At 53.5% G+C, this 24,961-nt stretch overlaps 4 protein-coding genes across 4 annotated transcripts; all 4 read right to left on the minus strand.

The window, feature by feature from the left end:
• Positions 1 to 329: 329 nt before the first annotated feature.
• Positions 330 to 2,342, minus strand: C1QB (complement C1q B chain). The gene is made up of 2 exons (XM_082833346.1): positions 2,147 to 2,342; positions 330 to 1,007 (listed from the first exon to the last, which is right to left on the minus strand). The coding sequence occupies exons 1-2, from the start codon at positions 2,328 to 2,330 to the stop codon at positions 433 to 435; spliced, it is 759 nt and encodes a 252-aa protein (XP_082689472.1). The 5' UTR covers positions 2,331 to 2,342; the 3' UTR covers positions 330 to 432.
• An 8,192-nt stretch (positions 2,343 to 10,534) lies between these two features.
• On the minus strand, positions 10,535 to 11,362 carry LOC309957834 (heterogeneous nuclear ribonucleoproteins A2/B1-like; the record flags this gene model as incomplete). Its single annotated transcript, XM_082833341.1, has 1 exon — positions 10,535 to 11,362. The coding sequence occupies one exon, from the start codon at positions 11,360 to 11,362 to the stop codon at positions 10,535 to 10,537; it is 828 nt and encodes a 275-aa protein (XP_082689467.1).
• Positions 11,363 to 13,025: 1,663 nt separating this feature from the next.
• Positions 13,026 to 18,079, minus strand: C1QC (complement C1q C chain). The gene is made up of 3 exons (XM_082833345.1): positions 18,027 to 18,079; positions 17,556 to 17,747; positions 13,026 to 13,955 (listed from the first exon to the last, which is right to left on the minus strand). Exons 2-3 carry the CDS (start codon positions 17,734 to 17,736, stop codon positions 13,399 to 13,401), a joined length of 738 nt encoding a protein of 245 aa, XP_082689471.1. The 5' UTR covers positions 17,737 to 17,747; positions 18,027 to 18,079; the 3' UTR covers positions 13,026 to 13,398.
• Positions 18,080 to 21,405: 3,326 nt separating this feature from the next.
• On the minus strand, positions 21,406 to 24,334 carry C1QA (complement C1q A chain). Its single transcript, XM_082833342.1, has 3 exons — positions 24,305 to 24,334; positions 23,197 to 23,366; positions 21,406 to 22,121 (listed from the first exon to the last, which is right to left on the minus strand). Exons 2-3 carry the CDS (start codon positions 23,357 to 23,359, stop codon positions 21,547 to 21,549), a joined length of 738 nt encoding a protein of 245 aa, XP_082689468.1. The 5' UTR covers positions 23,360 to 23,366; positions 24,305 to 24,334; the 3' UTR covers positions 21,406 to 21,546.
• Positions 24,335 to 24,961: the final 627 nt, after the last annotated feature.

Raw genomic sequence — 24,961 nt, forward strand, 5'->3', positions numbered from 1 at the left:
CTCCAAGGATGCATGCGAGGATTAATGAGAGAAGGGGCAAAGGGTCTAGCCCAGTGTTTTGAGCATATTCGTGCTCAACAGATGGTGTTCCCTCCCCATCTCCCATTGTGCGTCTGGCACAGAACTGGACACAAAGTCTGGCCCTCCAGTCGCCACCAACTAGATAGAGCTTCTGCTTTCAGAGCTCATTCATTCATTCATTGTTCAGTCATTCAAGCAGCGTTCAAGCAATATTTCTGAGCACCTACTATGTGCCAGTCGCTGGGACACAGATTTGAATTAGACCACTGTCCCTTGGCCTTGAAAAGTTTATTTACTCATTCATTCAGCAATATCCAAGGAGCCCTACTGTGTGTTTTGGCCAGGTGGGGGCTGGTGTTGGGGGTAAAGAGAGCGTGGCTGGCAGGGGAGGGGGTGAATTGGACCCACAGGTCACGCCTCTGCATCTGGGAAGAGCAGGAACCCGGTGAAAATGCTGTTGGCCCCATCGATGCCTACCAGGGCGTTCTTGTCGGTGGCCTGCAGGAAGACGGTCTCCCCCAGCCCCAGCTTGAGCACGACGCTGCCCATGGTGACCTGGAAGGTGTTGTAGACATAGTCGCAGAAGGTGAGCACCTTCTGTGTCTCCTCCCGGCCCCGCATGAGGTTTACGCACAGGTTCCCTCGAGAGCTGGCATGGTAGGTGAAGTAGTAGAGGCCAGGCACCCTGCACGTGAACTTGCCGTTTCGATACTCGTAGTTGTTGTTGGTGTTGGTGATCACGTGGTCGAAGCGGATGACCTGGTCCCGCCTCAGGGGGCTGTTGATGGTGCGTGTGGCCGAGAAGGCGATTTTCTGCGTGGCCTTGTAGTCTCCTGAGTCGCCCTTGGGGCCATGGGCTCCGGGAGGCCCTGGGGCACCTTTGGGGCCAACGGGGCCCTTGGGGCCGACTTTTCCTGGAATCCCAGGAAACCCTGGGTCCCCCTTCTCTCCAAGCTCACCGTGGTCTCCAGCTAGCCCCGGCAGCCCTGGAAGGCAGAGACAAGAGATATGAGGGGGCCAGAGATCGCTGAGAACCCGGAAGGAGCTGGGCTGGGAGGCAGGGAGCCTGGCTGCGTAACCTCAGACAGGTCCCCGCTTTTCTCTGGGCCTCAGCTCCCCATCTGTGAACAAGAGGACGGGATGTTGGGGAGGGGCCCCGAGTCTCCTTCCAGCTCAGCTTTCTGAGTCTGAGACGTGCTTGACAGTAATGGGGACCGATGCCCGTGGGTTGGGGAGCGGCGTCTCCCTCAGGAAGGTGCTGGACCTGCCCTCCTCGCCAGCTCATACAGGCTTAAGCCTGGAGCAGGGATCAGGAATTCCGGGCACATGTGCTATCCCTCTCCACCCCCTCCCTGACGGCACATATCCCTCATCAATCATGCATTCTTTCTTGCTGAAGCTGGGAGTATTAGAATCCTTCTCACTCCACCACTCCAAACAGCTACTCCTCCTTGGTTTGGCAGAACACAAGATAAAACCTTTTCCAGTAGAGTGGCAGAGTATAGTGGCTGTGAACATGGGCTCAGGGGACAGGCAGATGTGTTTCTCATGTCACATCTGTCATTATTAGTTGGGTCACCTTGACTGAGTCACATTCTCCAAGGCTCAGCTTCCTCATCTGTAAAATGGGGATATTTTGTGGGATTGTGAGATTATGTGAAGAGAGCGGAAGGCTATGGTTAAATGAACACATGAACTACATCTTACAGGAGGGTTTTATGGCAGGAAGTCTCATTTGAACCCTGTGACAACTCTGACAAAGAATCATTATCCACATTTTACAGGTGAGGAAATAGCAATTCAGAGAGGCGAAGCCACCTACCCTGGAGGTAACAACCCAGGACTGTGTGACTGCAGTGGATTTAGTGGTAAGAGAGCCATGGTTTGGCCTCAGCCTCAACATTTACTGGGTTCCCTTGAGCAAGTCAGTAGCCTTTCGGACATCAGTCTTCCCATCTGTAAAATGGGAATCAGAATTCCTTCCTTGCAAAGTTATTGTGGAGGGCTCAGCAAGCTGATGGATTTGCAAGTGTTTTGCAATCCCTAAGGTGGGCAACTGGGACTTGGGAGGTAGGAGATGGGGCCTTGGTCAGTGACACTAGTCTGTTCCCAAAGTCCACAGTACCTTTCTCTCCCTTTATCCCTGGAGTCCCTGGTTTGCCGTCGGAGCCCGGTGCCCCGGGGATGCCCGGGATGCCAGGGATGGCCGGGTGCCCAGTGCAGCCACTCTGGGCCTGGGAGACGTGCAGCAGACTCAGGAGCACCAGCGGCAGCAGCACTGGGACGCTGCCCCGCGGGGTCTTCATCATGGCCCTGCTCAGCTGCTTCCTGTGTGTGTGGCGGTGGGGGACAAGAAGATGCGGTAGGTTACGGCCATGGTTTGTTCATTCATTCCTTCACTTGTTCCTGTGTTCACTGAGTGCCTTATCCCCCGGACCCTGTTCTGGGCACTGGAGATTCGCTGATGAACAAGACAGATGTGGTCCCTGCCCTCATGGAGCTGACAGTCTGGGAGACGATAAACAGGTCAACATACAAGTCAATAGAACTAGTTATAGGCCGTGGTGAGTGCCCTGGCTGAAATGAAAGGCTGCCTGGAGGGCTGGTTTTGTGAGGGAAGTCCTCCCACCAGGAAAGTCTATAGACATTCCCACCAGGAAAGTTTTTTTGTTTTTTGGTTTTTTTTTTTGCGGTACGCGGGCCTCTCGCTGTTGCGGCCTCTCCCGTTGCGGAGCACAGGCTCCGGACGCGAAGACCCAGCAGCCATGGCTCACGGGCCCAGCCGCTCCACGGCACGTGGGATCTTCCCGGACCGGGGCACGAATCCGCGCCCCCTGCATCGGCAGGCGGACTCTCAACCACTGCGCCACCAGGGAAGCCCTATCCATTCATCACGGATGGGCATTTGGGAAGTTTCCACCTTTTGCCGACTGTGACTAGTGCTAATGTGAACATTCATGTACAAGGATTTGTTTGAAACTTGTTTTCAGTTCTTGAGTATATACTCAGGAGTGGAATTGCTGGGTCTTATGGTTATTCTGTGTCTAACTTCTTGAGGGGGCCTCAGCCTACTGTTAAGTCTCCTCAGTAACATCTCTGCCAAGGCCCCGTCCGCCCATGACTTGTACCATCTCAGTGACGGGAAGCTCATTACCTTCTGAGGCAGCCCATTCCACCTCTGCCTAGATGCAAATTCTCTCCATCTTTCCAGGCCCAGGTCAAAGCGTTTTTCCTCCAGGAAGCCTTCCCTCATAACCCCTCAGCCCACCAAGTCTGAGCAGTTTCCTGCTCTTAAAATAGAAGAGCATAGGGGTCCCTGCTCATCTCCCAAGATAACCGTGGGGAGCCAGGTGAGGCCGTGGCTGGGGAAGAACCATAGGGTTTTGGGCTCTAGCTCAGACCCATAGCTGGGGTTGTCTGATCCTCACAGCACTCCAGGGAAGTGGGTTGTGATTATTTCCCCACCTTGCTGATGAGGAAACTGAGATGCAAACATTAGAAAACAGCCCTCCCCAGATCACCCAGTGAGCTGGCTGATGGTGGGGCTGTGGCCAGACCCCTGCCCCCTCTGCCTCGTGAGGCCTGTGCCAGCCCAGAAAAACCTGCTGATGTGGGGCTCATGTGCTCAGAAAGTCAGCCCCAGCCCCCTTGGTCTCCTAATCAGTTCATGGCTCAGACCAGGAGCTGAATTAGACCAGGGGCTGTACTGGGTAACAAGGAAGGGGGGGCTGCAAATGTGGGTGCGACCAGGGCCACGAGTGACCGGCTTAGGCTCTGTCACGCTCCCAAGAGAGGGTGGCTCTGGGGACGATCCTGCTTATCTGGCTGGAGGTTTTGCACAACGACAATTTGACACCCTGAATAATCAATGCGTTGGGCACTTAGCAGGTGCCAGGCTCTGTGCCAAACACTTCACGGGCCACATTCTCTCATTTAATTTGGTCCTTACAGCAGCCCCCTGGGAAAGCACCCCTGCTTTCTCATTTCACAGACGAAGAAACTGGGCAGTGGAGAGGGCGGGAACCTCGATCAAGGTCACGCAGCCCCGCTGTGGCTGAGATTCAAACCCGCTCCCCATTCAAACCCATCCAAACACCACGGGTGTTACATTAAGAGGCCTCCCTACCTGCTGGTTAAAACATGGGCTTTGGAGCCAGACAGCCTGACAGGAGCTACAGCCTGGGTTGTACTTAGAGCAGTGCTGGTTGTGGGCTGGTGCTTGGTGATGGCTTGGTGATGGTTTTTATCATTACTATTATTGTTGCTATTGTTTGGCAGCAAACATTCACCAAAGGTGAGAGGCCTGGAGTGTCATAAGGAAAGGGACACTGCCAGGGTCCAAACCAGGCCTGTGCCCCTTCTTAGCTATGGGCCTTAGGCCAGTTGCTTCTCTCCGACCACAGCTTCCCCTTCTGTAAAAGGGAGATAATAGTAATCTCTACCTCACAGCGTTGGCGGCAGGACAGATGCGTTAGGGCTCACGACAGCCCGACATGTTGGAAGTGCTTAGTGAATATTAGCTAGTTTTTTTATTATCACTATCATCTGAGAGCCCCCAGGTTTCAGGACACAACGGAGGATGCTTGGAAAAGTAAAAAAGAATCTGGTCCCTTTGGGAGATTGGGCTCAGGGAGAGGAGGTCTCTCAGGTGCAGGCAGCGCAGGGTGGGGAGCCCTGGCCACCTGCCGGGGGGTGGGGGGTTGAGGGGAGCAGGGTTCTGACCCATGATGAGACTTGGGCTTTTTCGGGGGAGCCGGAGGTGGGGGGGGTAGTGGGGAGATCTGGGTTCTGGCCCATTTCAGGGGCCAGCGAGTCTCAGACTTGGGCGAGGACTCAAAGCGCATCCGGTGACAACCCCCTGCCTTTCCCGCCTGTCACCGCCGTCAGCCTGGCTCCTCACACGTTCCCCATATCAGCCGCCCTTCCATCTCCTTCCAGCCCCAAGAGCCCCTTTCCCCCTGACTTGGAGTCAGGGCAACTTGACCTTGAACTCCCGCTCTGCTGCTGCCTCGCTGCAGGACTTCAGGCAAGTGCCTTAACCTCTCTCTGAGCCTTTGGCAAAGTTAATTTCAACCCGACAGAGCTGCCAGAGGATTACACGCGAGGGAACCTAGAAGGAGCCAGGTCCCTAGTGCAGTGCCCGACCCCACACCCTCCTTCGCAAGCCTTACTGAGTGGTATCAGTACTAACTAACAACTCATCACAACTCCGCCTGCAAGTCAAATCATTTCCTTGAAAGAGTCAAGCTGAGCTTTCTCGTCTGACTGTGAGGAAATAAGAGAAGGCGGGTGCTGGAGAAATGCTGGGCTGAGCAGAGGGGAACCTGGGTTCTAATTGCATCCCTGCCTCTGACATATCTTGCACCAGGTAGTGTGCTAAGCGCTGGCTGAGCTGGTATATCCTTTAGGGCTCACAGCAGCCCTGAAAGGTTCTGATATCCCCGGAAAGGGTCCAGGCTGAGAGGGGTCATGTGGCTTGGCCCAGATCACCAGCACCTGAGAGGCAGAAGCAGGGCTCAGCTCCAGTCTTGGTGACCCCAAAGCCTTTATCCTGGTGCCTCCCCATTACCTGGGACCCCAGGTAGCAGCAGACTCCCAAGCTGACCCCCAGAGAGTTGGACTCCCGAGGTCTGAGATTGGGCCCAGGAATCCTCACTGTCAGACACTCCAGGTGGCTCTGAGGCAGGGGATGCAGGGCCTATACTTTGGGAATCACCACCCTCTGCCATATTGGTCCTGCCCGCCAGTCCCCCCAGGTGCCAAGCCCCATCCTCACCTGGGAACCTGGCGTCCTCTGATGCCGCTGGGCTGGGCAGCAGTGGGACAGGCAGCTGGGAGCCTCCTGTTCTCAGTCCAAAGCGGAAGTTCCATTCTCCAGCGAGAACAAGGGCCTTCCCCTGACGGTCCCCTCCCAGGGGCCCCGCAGGCCGGCCCCCCTCCCTGTCACCCCGCTCTCACCCTGTTCTGCTGTCCTCAGGCAGTTTCAGGTCCCGTTTCCGCAATCTGGAGGGATTTACTGTAAGTAGGACGGGTGGGTGCCAGTTTGGTTTTGCTAGCTCAGCAGCTGTGGGGGAATCGGGCTGTTCCGGGAGAATGTCCACAACTGGGGGCTTGCCTGCCAAGGCCCCTGACCTCATGCATTTCTTCAGGCACATGGGTGTTCCTCAATGAAATGGAAACATGGCTGCCCTGGTGCCCGAGGGCTGGATTTGGAGTCAGGGACCTTGACTCGTATGCTGGCTCTGCCACTTACCAACTAAACATTCTCAGCCAAGGGAACCCCAGGGAGCCCCCATTTCCTCTGCCATATGGTGGGACCATAATTGCACTTGCTCTACAGATTGCGCTGGGGGGCTCAGATGGGATAGTGGAGAAAGAGGAGGGTAAACTGTAAAGTGCAGTGCACATGTTAATTGTTAATATCATACCATGTCCCAGGCCTCCCCTTTCTGGGCTCATCTTCTGCTTTCTTTCCCTTCTACACCCCGGCTCTTTCTCTGTTCTCAGAAAATAATCTAATAATGAAAAATGAATTTTAAATGTGGTCATGATTTGCTTATACCCCTTCCTCTGCTTCCAGCAGACCTGTGGCTGATGACTGTAATTGGCACAGCCAGGAGCCTGTTGCTTGTTGATCCTGGCGTCACAGCAAGTTAGGACAGGAGAGGGGCTTGCAGGTCACCCAGCCCGTGCCGCTCATTTTATACATGGGGAAACCAAGGCCCAGAGGGGAGAGAGCACTGTTCAGCAAATACTTATCGTGAGCCTCTATGTACTCCGGCGATAGAGCCACAAGCCAATCGGCCCTGGGTCCTGCCCCGTGGGGTGTCTCTTCTCCCGGGGGAGACTGGTATTACACATCAAGTGACACAATGGTTTCATTGCTCCTGTGATGAATGTCACAAGAAGTAGCTGCTGGAGCCCACACCTCTCACTCGTGGCAGATGCAGGACTTGGAGTCAGGCATCCCTGGCACCGGGATAGCAGCCCTCTTACCGAGGCTGCGTCTGAAGCAACGTGATGCCCCTCTCAGGGGTGGTTGCCCAGCGAGTCCCAGGAGCTGCCGTAGGTCAGGAGGGCTCTCTTGATATCTGTGCTTAGAGAGAGAAAATCGTTGGGCTTGTGGATGCTTCTTGGCAGAAATTAAGTGTTTACTGCTGAGGATGATAGGGAAAGAAGAGACTCGTGTGATAAAACCCAAGGGTCTCTGGGTTCAGCCAACTATAGACCCTCCAATGATTTGGTGGCTGGTAAAAATGGGAAAAGATGGCTTCCCTGGTGGCGCAGTGGTTGAGAGTCCGCCTGCTGATGCAGGGGACACGGGTTCGTGCCCCGGTCCGGGAGGATCCCACATGCTGCGGAGCAGCTGGGCCCGTGAGCCATGGCAGCTGGGCCTGCGTGTCTGGAGCCTGTGCTCCTCAACGGGAGAGGCCACAACAGTGAGAGGCCCACGTACAGCAAAAAAAAAAAAAAAAAAAAGGGAAAAGATGGGCTTGAATTTGGGGTAGAAACAGGATGAGCCTAAGAATAGGAAGCAGCAGGGTGGGGGGGGGGTCAGGGCATGGGCTTTGGAATCAGCCCCTCCTAAGTTTTTTGTTTTTTGTTTTTTTTTTTGCGGTACGCGGGCCTCTCACTGTTGTGGCCTCTCCTGTTGCGGAGCACAGGCTCCGGATGCGCAGGCTCAGCGGCCATGGCTCTCGGGCCCAGCCGCTCCGCGGCATGTGGGATCTTCCCGGACTGGGGCACGAACCCACGTCCCCTGCATCGGCAGGCGGACTCTCAACCACTGTGCCACCAGGGAAGCCCCCCTCCTAAGTTTGAATCCCAGGCCTACCTCTTTCTAGCTATGTGGCCTCAGGTGTGTTTATTGACCTCAGTTTCCCCGTATATGAGTCAGGGGCATGGGCACCCCCTCCTGGGGTGATTGTGGGGTCAGTGAGGTAACCCCACATGTCCAGGGCCTAGCTGAGTGCCCAGCCCTCAGTAGGCACCCAAGGTAAACCTGGGAGTCGTGTGATTTCTCTGAAGAGAAGACAGAAATCTTGGAGCCTGGAGGCACAGGAGCCATGCCTGGATTAGGGGTCAGGAGCTAGGGAGACCCTTGGCCCCTGAGTGAGAGCCAGCTGGTCTCTGTACCCTTAAAACGCTGGCTTGCAACCCTGATAGAGAAGGGACAATCCCTACAGAGGGTGGAAGAGAAGCCTAAGACCCTTGCACATCCTGTGGTCTGAAAGAGGCCCCCCGGTCCTCGGGGTGCCTCGTACTAGCTCCTGTCCCACCCTTGCTACCCCCCTTAAAAGCCCTCCCCCAGCTCCCCTCGGCCAAGCAGACAAGCTGGCATTTTCATAGGCCTGTCTCTCCTGGCAAAGAGAGAACAACAAGGAAACAATTATGGAAAATAAAAATGGTCGTTTCCGAAATACAGGTTTCTGATCTGACACCGTGGCCTACATAAACGGTGCACTGATTTTTTAAACAAAAGAGAAATGAGAAGAAAGATGTATCACTTGCAGCATTGCCGGGTGGGCTGCTAAGTAGCTGCTGGAGGTGAGCTGTGAGTGGAGCGGCCCCGTGACCCCCGCCTTGTCCCTGCCAGAGGCTCTCAGACTCTGTGGACCAGGCCGAGTTCCTAGGCCCTGGCCTCTGTTATTGCTGTGTGTGTGTGTGTGTGTGTGTGTGTGTGTGTGTGTGTCTTCATCTCTCCTTCCTTCTCATCTGACACATTTCCCAGACCCCTACTATGCGCCTGGCCTGTATCAAAGGGGCCCCGCCCTCAAGGATGCTCACAGTCCAGTGAGGGATGCAGACCTGTAAGGAAATAAGTGCAGAAAAGCCAGGTGGTGGACCTCGTGCATTGACTTCACCTGGCAGACCGTCCACCCACCCATGTCTCTGTCCTCCCCAAACCCTTCTTTTTTTGTATGATCATATTTATTTGTGAAATCCCGAAAAAAATGACTAAACTCACAGAAAAAGAATCATGCATCATGCTTGTGGCTCCCAGCAGCAGAAAATTGGTGGGAGGAAATACAGGATAAAGGTTGTTCAAAGGTACAAACTTCCAGTTATAAGGTAAATAAATACAAAACAGATAATGTACAACAAAAACTCATACGCCACAATAGCAAATAATCAAACTATAATATAGACTAAGGAACTGAATCGACATTTATCCAAAGAAGATATACGAATGACCAATAGATACATGACAAGTTACTCACCATTACAAAAGATGGAATGTACAAGAAGACCAAAATTAGCACAGCTGTAGGATACTATGAAAGTTGTTAAGGCAGTAAATCCTATTCATCACAAGAAGAAAAAGGTTTTTTTGGTAACCATTTCATAATATAGGTAAGTCATATCATTACACTTCAAAATTTGATATCATAAAACAAGAAAAACATTTAAAAGGTAAAAACTAAAAGTGCAAAATTATCAAAGAGGACAAACTACTACTGTTTTACCTTTAGAATTATTTTATTAAATCTTAAATGTACAACAGCTTCTTAACTCTACACACGAAATCGATTTTTTTAGAAGAATGATGTTATGTCTTATTACACCATGATTCTGGCTAATAGTCTTTCAAAACTTTGAGAAAAATCTTGAAAAAGGTTTCACACGTCACCCAAAACTTTGAAATTTGACATTATCAAAGAAGGGATTCTTCCACACTTGTATAGAGACCACTGGAAAGACACAACAATTCAAAAGCTAAGAAACTGTTTCAAAAGCATTTTTTATAGTCTTTCCTCCACAGGAAGGTAATGTTCTTACATAATTGAGTCCACTCACAAAATGGCTCTGTGTACCTGCTCTGGTGTCTTCTCCCATATCCCTGCATGACTGAGATAAGAGTTTCCTGAACATTGTTATTTCGATAACCTAAAGCTCTTCTGTTACCTCTGGGCTCTACTTCTCTATTTATACAGTCAAGCCCATGGCAAATAAGAAGCTCAGTATCATCTTGTCTGTCCATAACCCCCACTTCCTCCATTGCCTCTTGGACCATAGCTTCCGCCACTGTATGATCCCCCCATGTTCCTGCTACCACTCAGTTTTCCACTCTTCAGTAATTCGTACTTAGGTTTCTGCTTATAATCCTCCAAATCACTGTAATTTTTCTTTTAATTTTATTTATTTATTTTTGGCCGTGTTGGGTCTTCGTTGCTGCGTGCAGGCTTTCTCTAGTTGCGGCGAGCAGGGGCTACTCTCCGTTGCGGAGCATGGGCTCTAGGCATGTAGGCTTCGGTAGTTGTGGTTTGCGGGCTCTAGAGTGCATGCTCAGCAGTTGTGACACAAGGACTCAGTTGCTCCGCAGCATGTGGGATCCTCCCAGACCAGGGCTCGAACCCATGTCCCCTGCATTGGCAGCCGGATTCTTAACCACTGTGCCACCAGGGAAGCCCCAATCACTGTAATTTTGACTTCCATAATTCCTCCTTCTATAGTTGTCATAACCAGCTCTGGAGCTCCCATCCTGGTAGCCATATCCACCACCATATCCTCCTCACCCTCCTCCATGCCCAAGGCTACCCCCCAAATTGCCACCTCCAGGTCCTCCTCCAGACCCATGATAGCCATCCCCAAATGTATGTCCTCTTCCATATCCGTCAGATCCTCCTGTAAAGTTCCTTCCTCCAAAGTTTCCTGCTCCAAACTTTCCACCACCACCATGAAAATATACAAAACCAGCGTTTCTTCCTCTTCCACTTCTAGAACATGGGCCTTCTTGCATTTCTTGTCTAGACAAGGCCTTTCTTACTTCTGCATGATGACCATTGACGGTATGATTTTTCTGCAACACAACCTTATCCACGGGATCATGGTCATCAAAAGCAACAAACCCAAAACCTCTTTTCTTGCCTAACTGCCCATCAGTAATTATTTCAATGGCATTGATTTTTCCATATTTCTCAAAGTAATCTCTAAGATGACGTTCCTCAGTATCTTCTGCAATTCCACCAACAAACAGCTTCTTCACAGTGACCAGAGCCCCCGGCTTTCCATAGTCCTCTCTTGGAGCAGCACGTTTGGGAGTAACGGTTTTCCCGTCAGTGGAAGGAGGTCTGGCAGCCATGACAGCATCAACCTCAGCCATGGATGCAAACGTGACAAAACCAAATCTTCTTGATTTTTGGCTTACAGGGTCCCGCATTAACACACAGTCTGTGAGATATCCCCATTGCTGGTAGTGGTTCCACAGACGTTCTTCTGTGGTTTCAGAGCTCAAGCCGCCAATAAAGAGTTTACGGAATTGTTCCTTTTCTCTCTTATTCCTCTCCAAAGGAACAGATTTTGAAGTTTTCTTCATCATGGGCTTACTAGCTTCAGCCATTTCTCCGAAACTCAGGGGGAGGAGGGAGATCTCAGGGCACTAACAGGAACCGAACTGGCCCCTGCGCTATGGTGAGAACACAAACCTGGTCGGTCCTGACCCTGCGGTCAGAACTTCCACTGCTCCAGGGAAACTCTAGGAGCACCTCCACGGGGACCCGGCGCTGCTGCCTCTGGAGCCGCTGCCGCCCTTGAATCAACCTTGAGCAACTTTCAATTTTTCAGAATAGGTTGATTGGTGAAACAGGTCAATGCAGGTTCCCCCAGTCCCAAGAGCTGTCCTGTGACCCACTGCTGAGATGTAGACAGCCTGTAGCTTGCTGGAAATAGCAGTCCTCCCCAAACCTTTGTATAACAGGCTTGGGTCCAGAAATCTGTTTTTTTATTTTATAAATAAGTCTGCAGGTAATTTTTTGCACCCCCAGATTTGGGAACCTGGGCTCTAACAAGTCATGAGTCTGTGGTCCAAGTCGGTGGAGGACGCTGTGGGGACACGAAGGGGAGAATGAGAGAAGGCTTCATGGAGGAGGTGATCTTTGTGTTGATTCCTGACAGCTGAGTGTGTATTATCTAAGTGGACGGAGGATTTGTATGAGTGGGGTGGGGGCTCTACAAAATGAAGGAACATCACGGGCAAAGCTATGGGGGTGTGAAACAGCTTCCTTCAGGAACAAAGGAGCCAAAGTGGATGGCAGTGGCTGGAGAGCTGAGCTCTAACCTCTGCTGTTACAGCCCATCTCATGCCTTTGTGAGCTCTGTGGGGCCTTGTGGAACCAAGCTGAGAGCCCAATCAGGCAGGGGTGATTTTCCCTGGCCTGAGTGAGCCTTGGGTTTCACTGGGCTCTGAGGCCAGACCCTCAATCTGCACAGGAAAGTTACACTTTTTATCTTTTTGAACCTGAACTGTCAACCCCTTTTCGTGGTGAGCGCAGCGAAAGGGCAGCAGCTTACGGCCGGCTTCCTGGTCCTCCAACAAGGATCGAGGCAGCTGGGCCCAACTGTCAGGAGTCTCACAGTGAAACCCTGATGGCTTGTGGGCAGTAGTGGTTTTGGATGGTCTCCTGGGGGCCCCCAGAGTCTCAGTTATTTGGGGAAAATCAGACATCCGGGAGTCAGATTCTCACTCTCTCCCTCACCCATCCATGCCCACCTAGAGCATAATTACGAATATTAAATCATTTAATAGGTGGGTTAGCGTAATGCCTGGTGTATAGTGAGTGCTCAATAAATGTTAGCTATTATGATTGTTTTACTCATTCATTCGCTCTGCTTTTAGTCATTCATTTACCCACTATTCATTCATTCATTCATTCACCCCAATTCACTCATTAATTCAGCACAAATTCATTGCACATCTTGCCTTCATCTGTGCTGGGCCTGCCTTAGCCCAAACCCCTCCTGTGGTGGACGCTCCCATAACTCAACATCGGTCAACGTAGGTCTGGGAATTCAAACACACTCCCGTTTACCTGTGAGCACGAATACCTTTAATGACAGCAGTGCCTCTCACCCAAACAAGTGACAACAGATGGCCCCTTGCGGACCCCTTGCAGCCTTCAGCCACATTTGACCATCTCTCTCCCAAATGGCCAAATGGTGCTGAGTGTCTCTACCTTGGCACCAAGCTTTACTGAACACCAGCTAGATGCCTGAATCTGGAGCCCACACATGGCTGTGGCAGGGGCAAAGTGGAAGATGAAGGGAACTACTTCTTAGGGAATTGGCAGTGAGGATTCGGAGCCGTGCATAGCCTTTGATTTAATTATTTATTCATTCATGTATCTCTCTGTCTCTTCCAAGACTTGGAAAACACTAATGACAGTATCAGAAGGTGTTGGTTACGTGTCAAAGCAGTGACTCCTGAAGGAGCTTGGAGGAGGGAGAGAACTCAGGGCAGGAGGGCAGAGTGGGCTTCCTGGAGGAGGAGTCCATCCAGTGGCGAGAATGACCTGAGCAAGGATGTGTGGCCCAGTGGGTTCTTGCAGGGAAGCTGAGGGAGATGGGGTGGCCCCGGGGAGTGGAGCAGGCCTGCCTGCCCTAGTCAGGGAAGAGCAGGAAGCCGGAGAAGACACTGTCGGAGCCCTCGGTGCCCACCATGCCGTTGTAGTCGTTGACCGCCAGCCACACCTGCTCGCCCACCTGCATCCGCAGCAGCACACTGCCTGAGCTGACCTGCTTGGTGTTGGTCATGTGGTCACAGAAGGTGGTCACCTTGACACCGTTGCGGTACAGCTGCACACACAGGTTGGCCGTGTGTGACGTGTAGTGGACAAAGTAGTAGAGGCCGGGAACTTTGCAGGTGAACTTGCCAGTGTTCGTGTCGTAATCCCCCTGTGGGTTTGTGATGACTGAGTTGAACTTGACCAGGCTGTTGGGCGCTGGGAACTGGACTGTCTGCCGTGTGACAGTGAACACTGACTGGTGATTCTGCTTGTACCTGCCCTCATCGCCTGGGTCCCCAGGGGGTCCCATGTTGCCAGGATCCCCTGGAATCCCAGGGGTTCCCATGGGACCATTTTTCCCAGGATAGCCAGGTGTGCCAGGATCTCCCTTCTGACCCTTTGGTCCTCGTGTCCCAGGGATAGCTGGGATTCCTGGGGAGAGAGCAGGTGGGAAGGAAGTGATGGGGCAGGGGACAAGGAAGAGGGACAGGGCTATGCTCCAGGGGACATGCCACCAGGGTTTGGTCTCTGGACTCTCTTTCCCCCTGAGGGTGGCCTACTCACCTGGGCACAGTGGGCAGGGAGAAGAGGGGAGAGAGACCCTGGTTCAAATCCTGCCTCCCCACAGTCTTGCCCTCTGACCTTGGCTGCAGCACGGCCCCGTCTCTTGGCCTCAGTTTCCATGTTTGTGATGGAGAGGAGGGTAGGACCAGCCAGCTCAGGAGGTGGCAGAGCTGGGCTGCATCTCAGAGAGCATGCCAGAGGCCACGACTGTCAGCCCACGGACAGCATGCAGCCTCAGATAACTCCTCACCTAAAAGTCTAGGTTCTTAGTTTTTCTTGACAAAAATCAGAAGATCGGTCAGAGGCAGATCCCCTGGAAAGGTCCTAAAACTTAAGCTTTGGGCCCCATTTACTTGCACTGGCCCTTTCAAGACCCTTTGCATAATTTTACATTTATAATTTTTTCAACTTTTTATGTTGAAATAATTACAGATTCACAGGATGTTGCAAAAAAATAAAAGGACAAGGAGGCTTCCCTGGTGGCGCAGTGGTTGAGAGTCCGCCTGCCGATGCAGGGGACACGGGTTCGTGCCCCGGTCCGGGAAGATCCCACATGCCGTGGAGCGGCTGGGCCCGTGAGCCATGGGCTCTGAGCCTGCGCGTCCGGAGCCTGTGCTCCACAAAGGGAGAGGCCACAGCAGTGAGAGGCCCGTGTATCGCAAAAAAAAAAAAAAAAAAAAAGGACGAGGAAGTCTCATGTACCCTTTACCTAGTCGTCCCCAATCTTACATAACTAAAGTACGAAATCAAAACCAAGAAATGAACCTTTGTAGGACCCACAGAGCTCCACTTTTACATGCATTATTTGTGTGGTTATAGTTGTAAAACAATTTTGTAGCACGTGTAGATTTGTGAAACCTCCCCCCGCCCCCCATCAAATTCTGTACTACTTTTCTTAAAGAGGATCCTCAACATTCTATAGGATTCAGAGCCCCACAAAACCTGCTTCCATTTCTGAGCCGGAACGACCCAGGCCCAGGCCAGCTTAGCACATGGGATCCACCGGATGGAGCCATAGAGGCTGCCTTTCCCCAGCTGCCCCAGCCCCACTCAGCCCAATTCAGCCCCTCTGACAGCTGGCCTGTTTCGACTTACTTCATGTTACATATGAGGAAACTGAGGCCAGAAACTTGCCCAAGGCCATGCAGCTGGTAGGAGGTGGAGTCAGGACTCACAGCTAAGTCTGGCTAGTCCCAGTCAGTGTCTGACTCTTGTTACCGCCTTAGTTATCTGAGCCCCTATGAGCTTCTTCTTCCCTTGTCCAAACCATACTCATCTTTTTAGGGCCTGGCTCCAGTCTCCTCTTCCAGGAAGCCCTTTCTGACCACCCCTGCTGGCCCTCGTGGCTGCTTCCTCCTCCGACTTCCTTTGGGGTGGGTGTCTGTGCAGACCTACTGTGACGGATCTTCTGCGGCTTGTGAGCCTTTTAGATCCCAGGGTTAGGAGTGGGGAATCAGAACCCAGCAGACCTAAGCGTCAGGCCACGCGATCCCGGGCAGGTGATCTCCCCTCCCAGAGCCTCTGTTTGCCCAGTTGAGATAAGGGCATAATAGAACGGATCCCACAGAGCTGCTGGCAGAGTGGGGTGGGAGAATGCCCGTGCCGGGCACCTCACAGGCAGTGCTCAGTAATGTCAGGTCTCGGTGACGGCTGTCAGCTATGATAAGCAGGGCTGTGTCTCATGCTTCATGTTGACTTCCAGCAACCAGCTGGGGGGGGGGACACGGCAGTGGGGAGGGGGCCTGAGAGGCAGTGCAGGGTAGCGGTTAAGGGCATGGCCTTGAAGTTGGACAGGATTCCAGTGTGTGACTGGGGGCAACTTGCTCAATCGCTCTGAACCTCAGCTTTGACGTTTGTAAAATGGGAGTAAATCGTTTCTTCAAAGGATTTTGGCCTCAGTTTTCTCATTTGTAAAATAGAGTTAATTTTATCTACCTCATGAGATGAATATACGTAGAGCACTTAGAACCATGCCTGGCCCAAATTAGGAGCTAAAAATTGGTGTCCGGGACTTCCCTAGTGGCGCAGTGGTGGGGAATCCACCTGCCAGTGCAGGGGACACGGGTTGGATCCCTGGTCCGGGAAGATCCCACATGCTGTGGAGCAAATAAGCCCATGTGTCACAACTACTGAAGCCCGCGTACCACAACTACTGAAGCCTACGCACCTAGAGCCCGTGCTCCGCAACAAGAGAAGCCACTGCAATGAGAAGCCCGTGCACCTCAACAAAGAGTAGCCCCTGCTCTCTGCAGCTAGAGAAAGCCCGCGCACAGCAACGAAGACCCAAAGCAGCCAAAAATAAGTAAATAAAAAATGAATTTATATAAAAAAAATTGGTGTCCATCAGCCATCCCACACAGTGAGGTGGCCAGAGGCAGCTGTGAAGTACAGGGTCCTGGAAAAATGGCAGACCTGGGGGCTTCATTTGACTCACACTGAATTGGAGAATTCCGTCTGGAATGTTGGTACAATTCCACTCTATTGCCAGGAGGGAAGATGACAGTGGGAAATTCCTAAGGACATTCCCCTCCACTGGCTTCCCTTGCCCAGTGCCTCTGCCACCCCTGTCACCTCTGCCCAGCCGCACCCCAGCCTCCCCCATGGCCACTCTGGACACATTCCACCCCCAGATGTGCACCTACTCTCAGACAAGTCACCAGCAGACTGCAGTTCTCACCCAACACCAGTGCCTGTTCATGTCCTCAGCCCTTTTCACTCGTGCTAGGGCTTGCCCATGAATCTCCAACAGAAGATTCTGTGACTGTGATCCTGACTCCTTACTCCCTACCCCTCCAACTACCCAGAATCCTAGGGAGTGAAGGGAGCACACATCTCTGATAAAAACAAAGATGACAACAGCGGTAACAACCATAGCCCACACTTACTGATACCTACCACGTGCTAGTACTGTTTTATATTTAATTTTATTAATAATCACAGCACCCCTGTGCAGTAGGTACTACCATCTCCCCATTTTACAGATGAGGAAACTGAGGCACTGGGAGGTTCTATAACTTGTGCAAGTTCACACAGTGGAAAGTGGTGGGGCTGGGACTTGAACCCTGGCCACCTGGGCGTTGTGTACAGTCACTGGGGTCCATGTTGCAGGGCAAGTCGTGGAGGGGTTGGAATAAAATAGTAGCAGAGCGTTTTAGAGTTTGCCAAAGGCTTTCACCTGGATCATCTTCCGTGATCCTCCCTGCCACCTTCTAGGGCAGGTGCTCTTGTTCTCTCCCTGTTATCAGATGGGGAAACTGGGGAGGCTGGAGGCCTGGGCTCTGAGGGGGAGAGGGGCTAGACCTGCCACAAGAGTTAAGACTCTGCCCTGGGAGCAGGCATGGCCGGAGGGACCACACTCCTCGCCATCAAGAAGCTGTCCACCTTCCCCAGAGTCAGCCTCAGATGGACACTTCCGACTCCTGCCCCCAGGTCCTAGGTGACCCCTCCCCAGCAGGCCAGCAGACTCACCTGGTTCACCCTTGGGCCCTGGCAATCCGTCATGCCCATCCTTCCCTGGGGCCCCGGGCAGGCCTGGTATCCCGGCGATCCCATAGCAGTCTGTGCCAGCTTGGCCCCCAGGCAGCAGTGCCAGCAAAAGCAGCAGCAGGTTTGGAACAAGGCGGGGCCAGGAGCTGGGCCCCATGTCCATTTGGGAAGGAGCTGGATGGGGAGAGAGCTGAGTTGTCCCCCAGCCCCTGGCATGCCCTCCTCACCCTCTCTCTCCCCAGGGGCCGTCCTTCTCAGCCCTCAGGAGCTGACCTCCCTTCCCCGGCCCCTCGCCCCTTGGGACTGCACAATGGATGGGGAATGGGGCCTTTTCTTCAAGCTCAGTCCCCGGCTGAGCGGAGATGGGGACCCTCCTTCCTCTCACAAATCAGGCTGTCCCTGGGGCCACGTTTCAGGAAGTGGCAGCGGGGAAAAGCTGCCATTTGCCCTCACCTGGACAGGTGGGAGGTTTCTGGTCTGGTCACAGAGATGTCCTCAGATCTGCTTCCCCTCTCCAAGGCAGGAGGACACCGTGTCAGTGTGGACACAGCAAGAAGGGCCTGGGCAGGCTGTGCTGTCCCCTCCCCTCCTCTCCCCAAGACCACATCCCCTTTCCCATAATTTTTCCTGACTCAGTACTTTCTCCTGGGTGCTGAGCCAGGCTGACCGCACTGATGTCCCTGTGTCCCTCCACCTCCAGGTCATGAGTGTCTGAAATGAGGAAATGTCCGCTGCCCCGGGTCTGCTGAAGGGTGCCTATCTGTGTGTGTGCGCGTAAACATCAGCCGGGCAGACTTCCCCTAGAGTCAAGTTCAGCCCGGCTAATGCCCGTCCCTGTTTGTTGCCATTTACTGTGCCTGTGACCCCGTTGTTTCACAAGATCCCTAGGGGGAAGTTATAATTCCCCCTGTACAGATGAGGAAACTGAGGCTGAGGAAAGTGAAAACCCTTGCCCAACGTCACTTAGTGAATGGTTTCTTGGGTCCAAAGCCTTGTTCTGACCCCTCTGCTTAGCCGCCCTAAGAAACAAGCCTCACATGCACCTGTGAAGTGACAGGTCTTATTCTAGAGACTTCCACATGCCCCCTCCCATTTGTCTTACTTGGGGGTGGACATCCAGGGCAAACTTTGACAGCAGGCAGCCTGCTGTGGCCGACAGATTCCTCTGGCTACAAAGTCAGCGGCCTTGGGTTCTCCTTCCAGCCCTGCCACTCCCTGGCCCCGAGGCCTTCAGCAAACCACTGGCCCCTAGGTCTCAGTCATCCCATCTGTATACTGGGTGGTAGGGGAGGACCAGGCTTTGCATGTTGGTGCCTCTTCCTTTGCTGGGGCCCCTGATGATCCCACCTTCCCTGTCAGCACCCCCTCCCTCACCTCCATCCCTGGCCTCTCGTCTCAGAGCCTATTATGGCTAGTGAGGGGTTGCCAGTCGAGGCCAGGCTGAGAGAGGCCCCTCCTCTCTTTCTTCTCCTCACATGAGATTCCAGAGAGGAAGGAGGTGATGGGCAGTGGAGGGTTCCAACCCTGATTCCACTCCTGCCACCCATGTGAGTGAGTGGTTTGATCTCCCCGAGCACTGATTTCTCCTCTGTAAATGAGGGTTTCCAGTAGCTTCCATGCAGGGCAGTGCTAATGCATACACAGTGCATAGCCATGAGCAGAGTTCCAAGCCCTGCCCCTGCTTTGCTGGGTGACCCTCAGGGCCTCAGTCTTCCCAGCTGGCTCTCCACCCTCTGGCACAGGGCTGCAGAGTGTGCAACAAGAGCAACAACGTGAATGTACTTGTCCCTGGAATTCCCAGGTGGGTGGAAGGCTGGAGAGAGCAGAAATGATGGACGCAGCATTATGGGGGGTGGGGGACCCGGCCGATGGCACCCAGGCCTCTCTCCCATCTTCAGTCCTCACCTCCTTCCTGCCTGGGTCCGGCTTCTCCAGCAGGTGGCAGCCTCAGCCCGCGCTCAGCCCGCCCCTGCCCCGCCCACCTGGGTTGCGGCTGGGTCCCCTCCTTCCAGAGGGGCAAGTGATTTGCCTCTGCGAAGAGGGGTGGGTATGAGTGGAATTTAGGGTAAGAAGCAGCGGGGCACTCCCTGCACCCGCCATTTCTATAGCCTGGCCTCTCCAGCTTCTTACGGGCCCTCTACCCCTGACATTGTGTTTGAGCCCCGTTGCGATGAAAGAAGCCCTTCACTTTGGGATCAGGCAGACCTGGTTCAAATTCAGGCCCTGCCACTTTCTGGCAGTGTGACCTTGGGTAGATGTCTCCTTTCTGTGAGCCTCAGGGTCCTCACCGATTTTGCTGGGATTAAATGCATCCATGGTTGTAAAATGGCCAGCGCACAGTAGGTGCTCACAGATCTGTTTCTCTTCCCAGTCCGTGGGTGTGTGTGTTCTGGGTGGGCAGGGGGCTGGGGAGTCAAGAACTGTTCTGGGGCTGCAGAGCTTTACCCTCTTCCTCCTGAGCCCCGAAGGCTGTTGATGGGCCTGGGCCCCCCTCCAACTGGGTCTTGAGTGTGCGGCGAAGGCGGGCGTGGAGGTTGTGGGTACGTGAGGACTTGGAGATCACAGGCGTTTCTAAGGCACACGCATGTCAGAGGGGGAGGAGGGTGTGTGCACCTTCGTGTCAGGGGTGTGTCTGGAACACGTGTGTGTGAGAGCACTTCTGATGGTTGATGGGGGCACGTGGGTGTACGAGGTGGGTGTGCACGGGTATGACGCATGTGTATCCTTGAGTGCGTCTGTGGGTCTGGAGGCGTAAGGAGTGCGTCCAGGGGTGCAGCCGGTGGGTCGCAGGGAGTGGGTGTCTGGGTGAGGAGTAGACGAGTCTTGGTCCAGGAATGCAGGTCCACGTGCACCTCGGGAGGTGTGTGTGCAAGTGTGATGTGTATTCTTGTGCATACATGAACGTGTGCAGCACAAAGGTAAAATCGGCTTCCTTTGGGAAAAAGCACAGGACGCTGGACATTTTCAGGACTGAACTTCTGGTCGCCTTACTTTTCTCACATACGAAGGGCATAGTGGGGCTTTTTGCTTCTGAGCAGCACCCAGACAGGCTAAGTGGGACCCTGGGAATGCACCACAAACATTCCAGACCCTCCCAGTCCCCAGCCCAGCCTCTGTGCCTGCGGGGGTCGAAGTCCAGCGCTGGCCTTGGGCAACCTGGCTTCAGGAAGACTTCTGGATGCCCTTGGATGTGCCTTTCTGGTTGAGCGTTGGAAATGACACGTGTCAGTTGTCAGGCGTGTGTCTGTGGAGGCTGGCTAGGGTGGTAGGTAGACACACAGGCTTGGGCGTCAGTAAGACTTGGAGTCAAACCCCAGCTTCTCCCCTTACACACTAACCTTGGGCTTTAAGTTTGTCCCAGCCCCCTAGCCTCAGTTTCATTACCTGTAAAATAAGGTCATAATACCCACCTCAGAGCTCAACTGTAAAGATTAAACAAACTATAATTAAGGCTAACACGTATGTGTAACCCTTACTGTGCACGAGGCACTCCTCTGTAATTTTCATATATTAAGTCATTTATTCCTCCCAACAGCCCTCTGAGGAAGGTGCCATCAGTATTCCCACTTTACAGATAAGGAAACTGAGATTCACTGAAGTAACACAAAATGCACGTAATTGGACACCTAGTAAGTGAAACGGTGGCCCAGGATTTGAGGCCAGGCCGATGAGGCTCCCAGGACCTGCTAAATATTCATTGTAAAATATTGAATGCAGGCCTGGCCTGCAAGCACTCAGTAATTGTTGTCATTCTTAAGCCTCCCTCCCCATGGCCAGGGTAGCAACTGAACTTCAAGCTCAGCAGACATGGACTCAGGTATTTATTCCAGGGAGAGTTCCAAGAAACGATCTTCCTTCAGGCAGCTAAAGCAACAGCACCCCGACCTTACAGAGCAGGGCATAGACACCAGAAAGGTGGAGTGAGTGGGCCAGGGTCACACAGCAGGAAGCGGAGGCCATGGTGGGGAGGGGCTCAGGTGGATGGGAAGATGAGGAAGCCGCTAAATACGCTGTCGGCCTCTGAACCCTGGTAAATGCGGCCCTTATTGGGGTCTTTTTCAATCCAGACCTGGTCTCCCTGCTGGAGCTGGAACACCGTACCCCCGGACACCACCTGGAAGAGTCCTTTGCTGTTGGCGTCACAGAAGCCCAAGGAACGCTGGACTTGGCCCCTCCCAAAGGACACGATAGACAGGCAGATGTCCCACTTGGACACCACCTGGAAGGTGAAGTAGTAGTAACCCGGCACAGAGCAGATGAACCGGCCCGAGTGGCTCTGGTATGGGCTCTCCTGGTTGGTGATGACCATGTCAAAGATGACCACGTTGCCGCCCATCGGAGGGTTCCGTCTCACGGCCGAGAAGGCCGGCTGCGGCTGGTTCTGGATGTTTCCTGGGTTGCCTTTGATGCCCTTCAACCCTGGGAGGCCAGGGGGCCCCAGGGGGCCGCTGGGCCCTGGGTAGCCCATTCTGCCAGGTTTTCCAGGGGGCCCAGGCTCTCCCTGGTCTCCTTTAAGGCCACGGACGCCTGTCTGGATACCAGCGGCCCCTGTGGGGAGAAAGGCCAGATTGGGAGTGAGAGCCCCAATTGGTCTAGTGTCCTCCAGACCTCAGGGAGGTGGCTGGGACCCCGGACGGTTGTGGGATAGAGGATAGGGAGAGTGTCTGGGCCTTCAAGACATTGATTCTGACTGGCTGTGCGTGACCTTGGGCTCCTGTCTCAACCTCTCTGAGCCTCAGCTTCTTTATCTGTAAAATGGAGAGAAATGTGAACAGGCACTTGGGAGTGTCACGTTCTGGGAAAAGCAGTCCACTGGCTTCACTGTACTCCTGCCCACAGCCGTGCACTCCACACTCTCCCCAGGGCACTGACCTTGACTTCTTCAGATTCACGGACTACATGTAGGCTGCCTGTGTGCAGACTGTTTGCAAATGCCTGTGCAGATCTTTGTGGTCTGCTATGGACTGGGAGGCTCAGGGCGATTACATGAGACTTTCCTTTCCTGCTCTGGTCGTGCCCTCCTCCCTTTCCCTTCACCCTTAGCCTTTTTTCTAGAACATGAGAGTTTCTGAAGCTTGAAGGGGCAGGGAAGGGGGAAGCAGGGACAGAGTTGTGGGGAAGCTGGAAGCAAAAAAGATAGTTGCCATGAATTGATCCCTCTCAATGTGCTAGGTGGGGTTATTTCTCCATTTTACAGATGAGGAAACTGAGTCTCAGAGAGGATCAGTAAGTCGCTCAAGGTCACACAGCAAGACAAGGGCTCCTGAGTCTAAAGCCAAGGGCATTAATCTTTCTGGTAACTGAACAAAGACCAAGGACTGAGCACAGCTTTGGGACCTTTCATATTCATTGCTTGCAGTGACCCACTGTCCAGAGGAGGAAGGTGAGGCCAAAGAAAGAGGACCTGGGCAGTAAAGGGGATACAGAGAGGCCACTGGGGCCTGTGGACATGGCTTTGGAAGAAGGCTAGGCCCCCCTCAGCCCCTGGGACCAAGTGCAGACTGGAGAGCCTTCGTGTGTGGGCCCAGGTGGACTCCTGTTTCTCAGTGCCAACCCAAGCCTCCACCCTGGTGGCCAGGCGAAGCCCAGGGATGAGGGACTGGGGTTCAGAGGGAGGGCTTACCCTGCTCCCCTCGCTCCCCCTTGAGGCCTGGCCGTCCGGGTCGGCCGGGTATTCCTGCGGCCCCGTCCCTCCCATCCTGTGCTCGGCAAACGTCCTGGGTCACCGAAGAGGCCAGGGATATGGCCAGCACACCGATCACCAGCCAGCCCCAGGGGGCTTCCATGGTGTCACTGTGGAGACATGGGCAGGGCCTGGGCAGGCTGGACATCACACACTCATGCACACCCAACACCCACACTTGAACCCCCAACCCCGCCCAATTCTATCTGTCTATATATATCATCTCCCCGACCATTGCACCCACACCCCCTCGAGGGCCTTCAGTGTCCACCCTCCATCCAGCTCCAGGGACCCCAAACATACACAAAGAACCACAAACTCACACAGATAGACACATGCAACTGAACATACCCATATAGTTACACACTCAGACACACAAACACAGCTTTTCGCTCACGCACCTACGTAACACAATAAGCAAACTCAAAAGTCCACCACACACTCCTGGACACACAAACTGACACCCAAACTGACGTGCGCCCCCTCACTCACCTGGACACACACAGTCATACACTCCTACAGGTGACTGAACAAATATTTATTGAGCGCCTGCTCCCTGTTTAATTTACACCCTCTCACCCAGATGGCAGAGCTGTGCATACACACCAGAATTCACAAACACCTGACACACACATCTGCTCTCTCCTCCACACACTCGGCCCCTTTCAGCACCCACTGGAGGACAGAGGGCTGACTGGCACTCTCTGCCATCCCTTCGTGGGACCCCTCTGCTGGGCTCTGACACCCCCAGCCTTTTCCCAGCTTCTTGTGTTTTGTGGTGGGGGGCAGAACCCAGGAACTTTGGTTACAGCTCATGGGTCTGTCACTACCTCCCCCCTCCCCCAAGCCCCTGGAGTTAAGGTCCCCCCACTCACTCATTCTGGGTCCTAGATCAGGGTCCCCCCAGCTCCCCCACCCCGCAACACTGTCCTGGCATAGAACCAGCCAGCAGAGCTCTCCCTCCCTCCCTGCCCGGTCCAGCCTCCTGGGCCACACCTCCTGGTTCCCTGAACTTTACAGCTCCCTCCCTGTCAAGCGCTGGCCTCACCTGCGTCTGGTCGTCGATGCACTGGATACTCCCGTCCTTCGCCCAGGGACCCCTGTGGGACACCAAGCAGGGCGGTGCTGGCCTGTGGCCAACTTTCACATCCCTTCCCACTTCCCCTTCTCCTTCCCTGAAACTACCCCCAGTGTTGCCCTAGGGCCACAGGCCTGCAAGGGACATTTTGAGCAGACCTCAGCAAGACTGAGACATGGGACATCCTACCCCAGCCACAGATGGTGTGGGGACAGGGACAGCAAGGCGGGAGTCTGCCGGGGGGGGCCGTGGTAGGGCTACTGGGTAGGGCTGTGAGACCCATAGAGGCCTAGAACATCAGGGCAGAAGGAACCTTTACAAAATCAGTAACTTGTAAGACTTTCGTGATTATGAAAGCAGCATGTATTCATTGCCAAAGCTTGGAAATACAGAAATACAGAAGAAAGAAGAACAGTGCAGTAGTAATGGGAAGCTCAGTAATCAGCTTCCTAGACCTGCCACTTCCTAGCTGCATGTCCTTGGAAAGATACTTAACCTCCTGGGGTCTCAGTTTGTTTGTTCGTAAATTGGAAACAACAGATTCTACCTTGTCGAATATTATAAAGTTTTAATGACATAATACATATACAAAACAGTGGACGCACGGTGACCACTTAATAATTAGCT

This window comes from Leucopleurus acutus (genome assembly GCF_964270905.1).
Source record: "Leucopleurus acutus genome assembly, chromosome: 2".
Taxonomy (NCBI): Eukaryota; Metazoa; Chordata; class Mammalia; order Artiodactyla; family Delphinidae; genus Leucopleurus; species Leucopleurus acutus.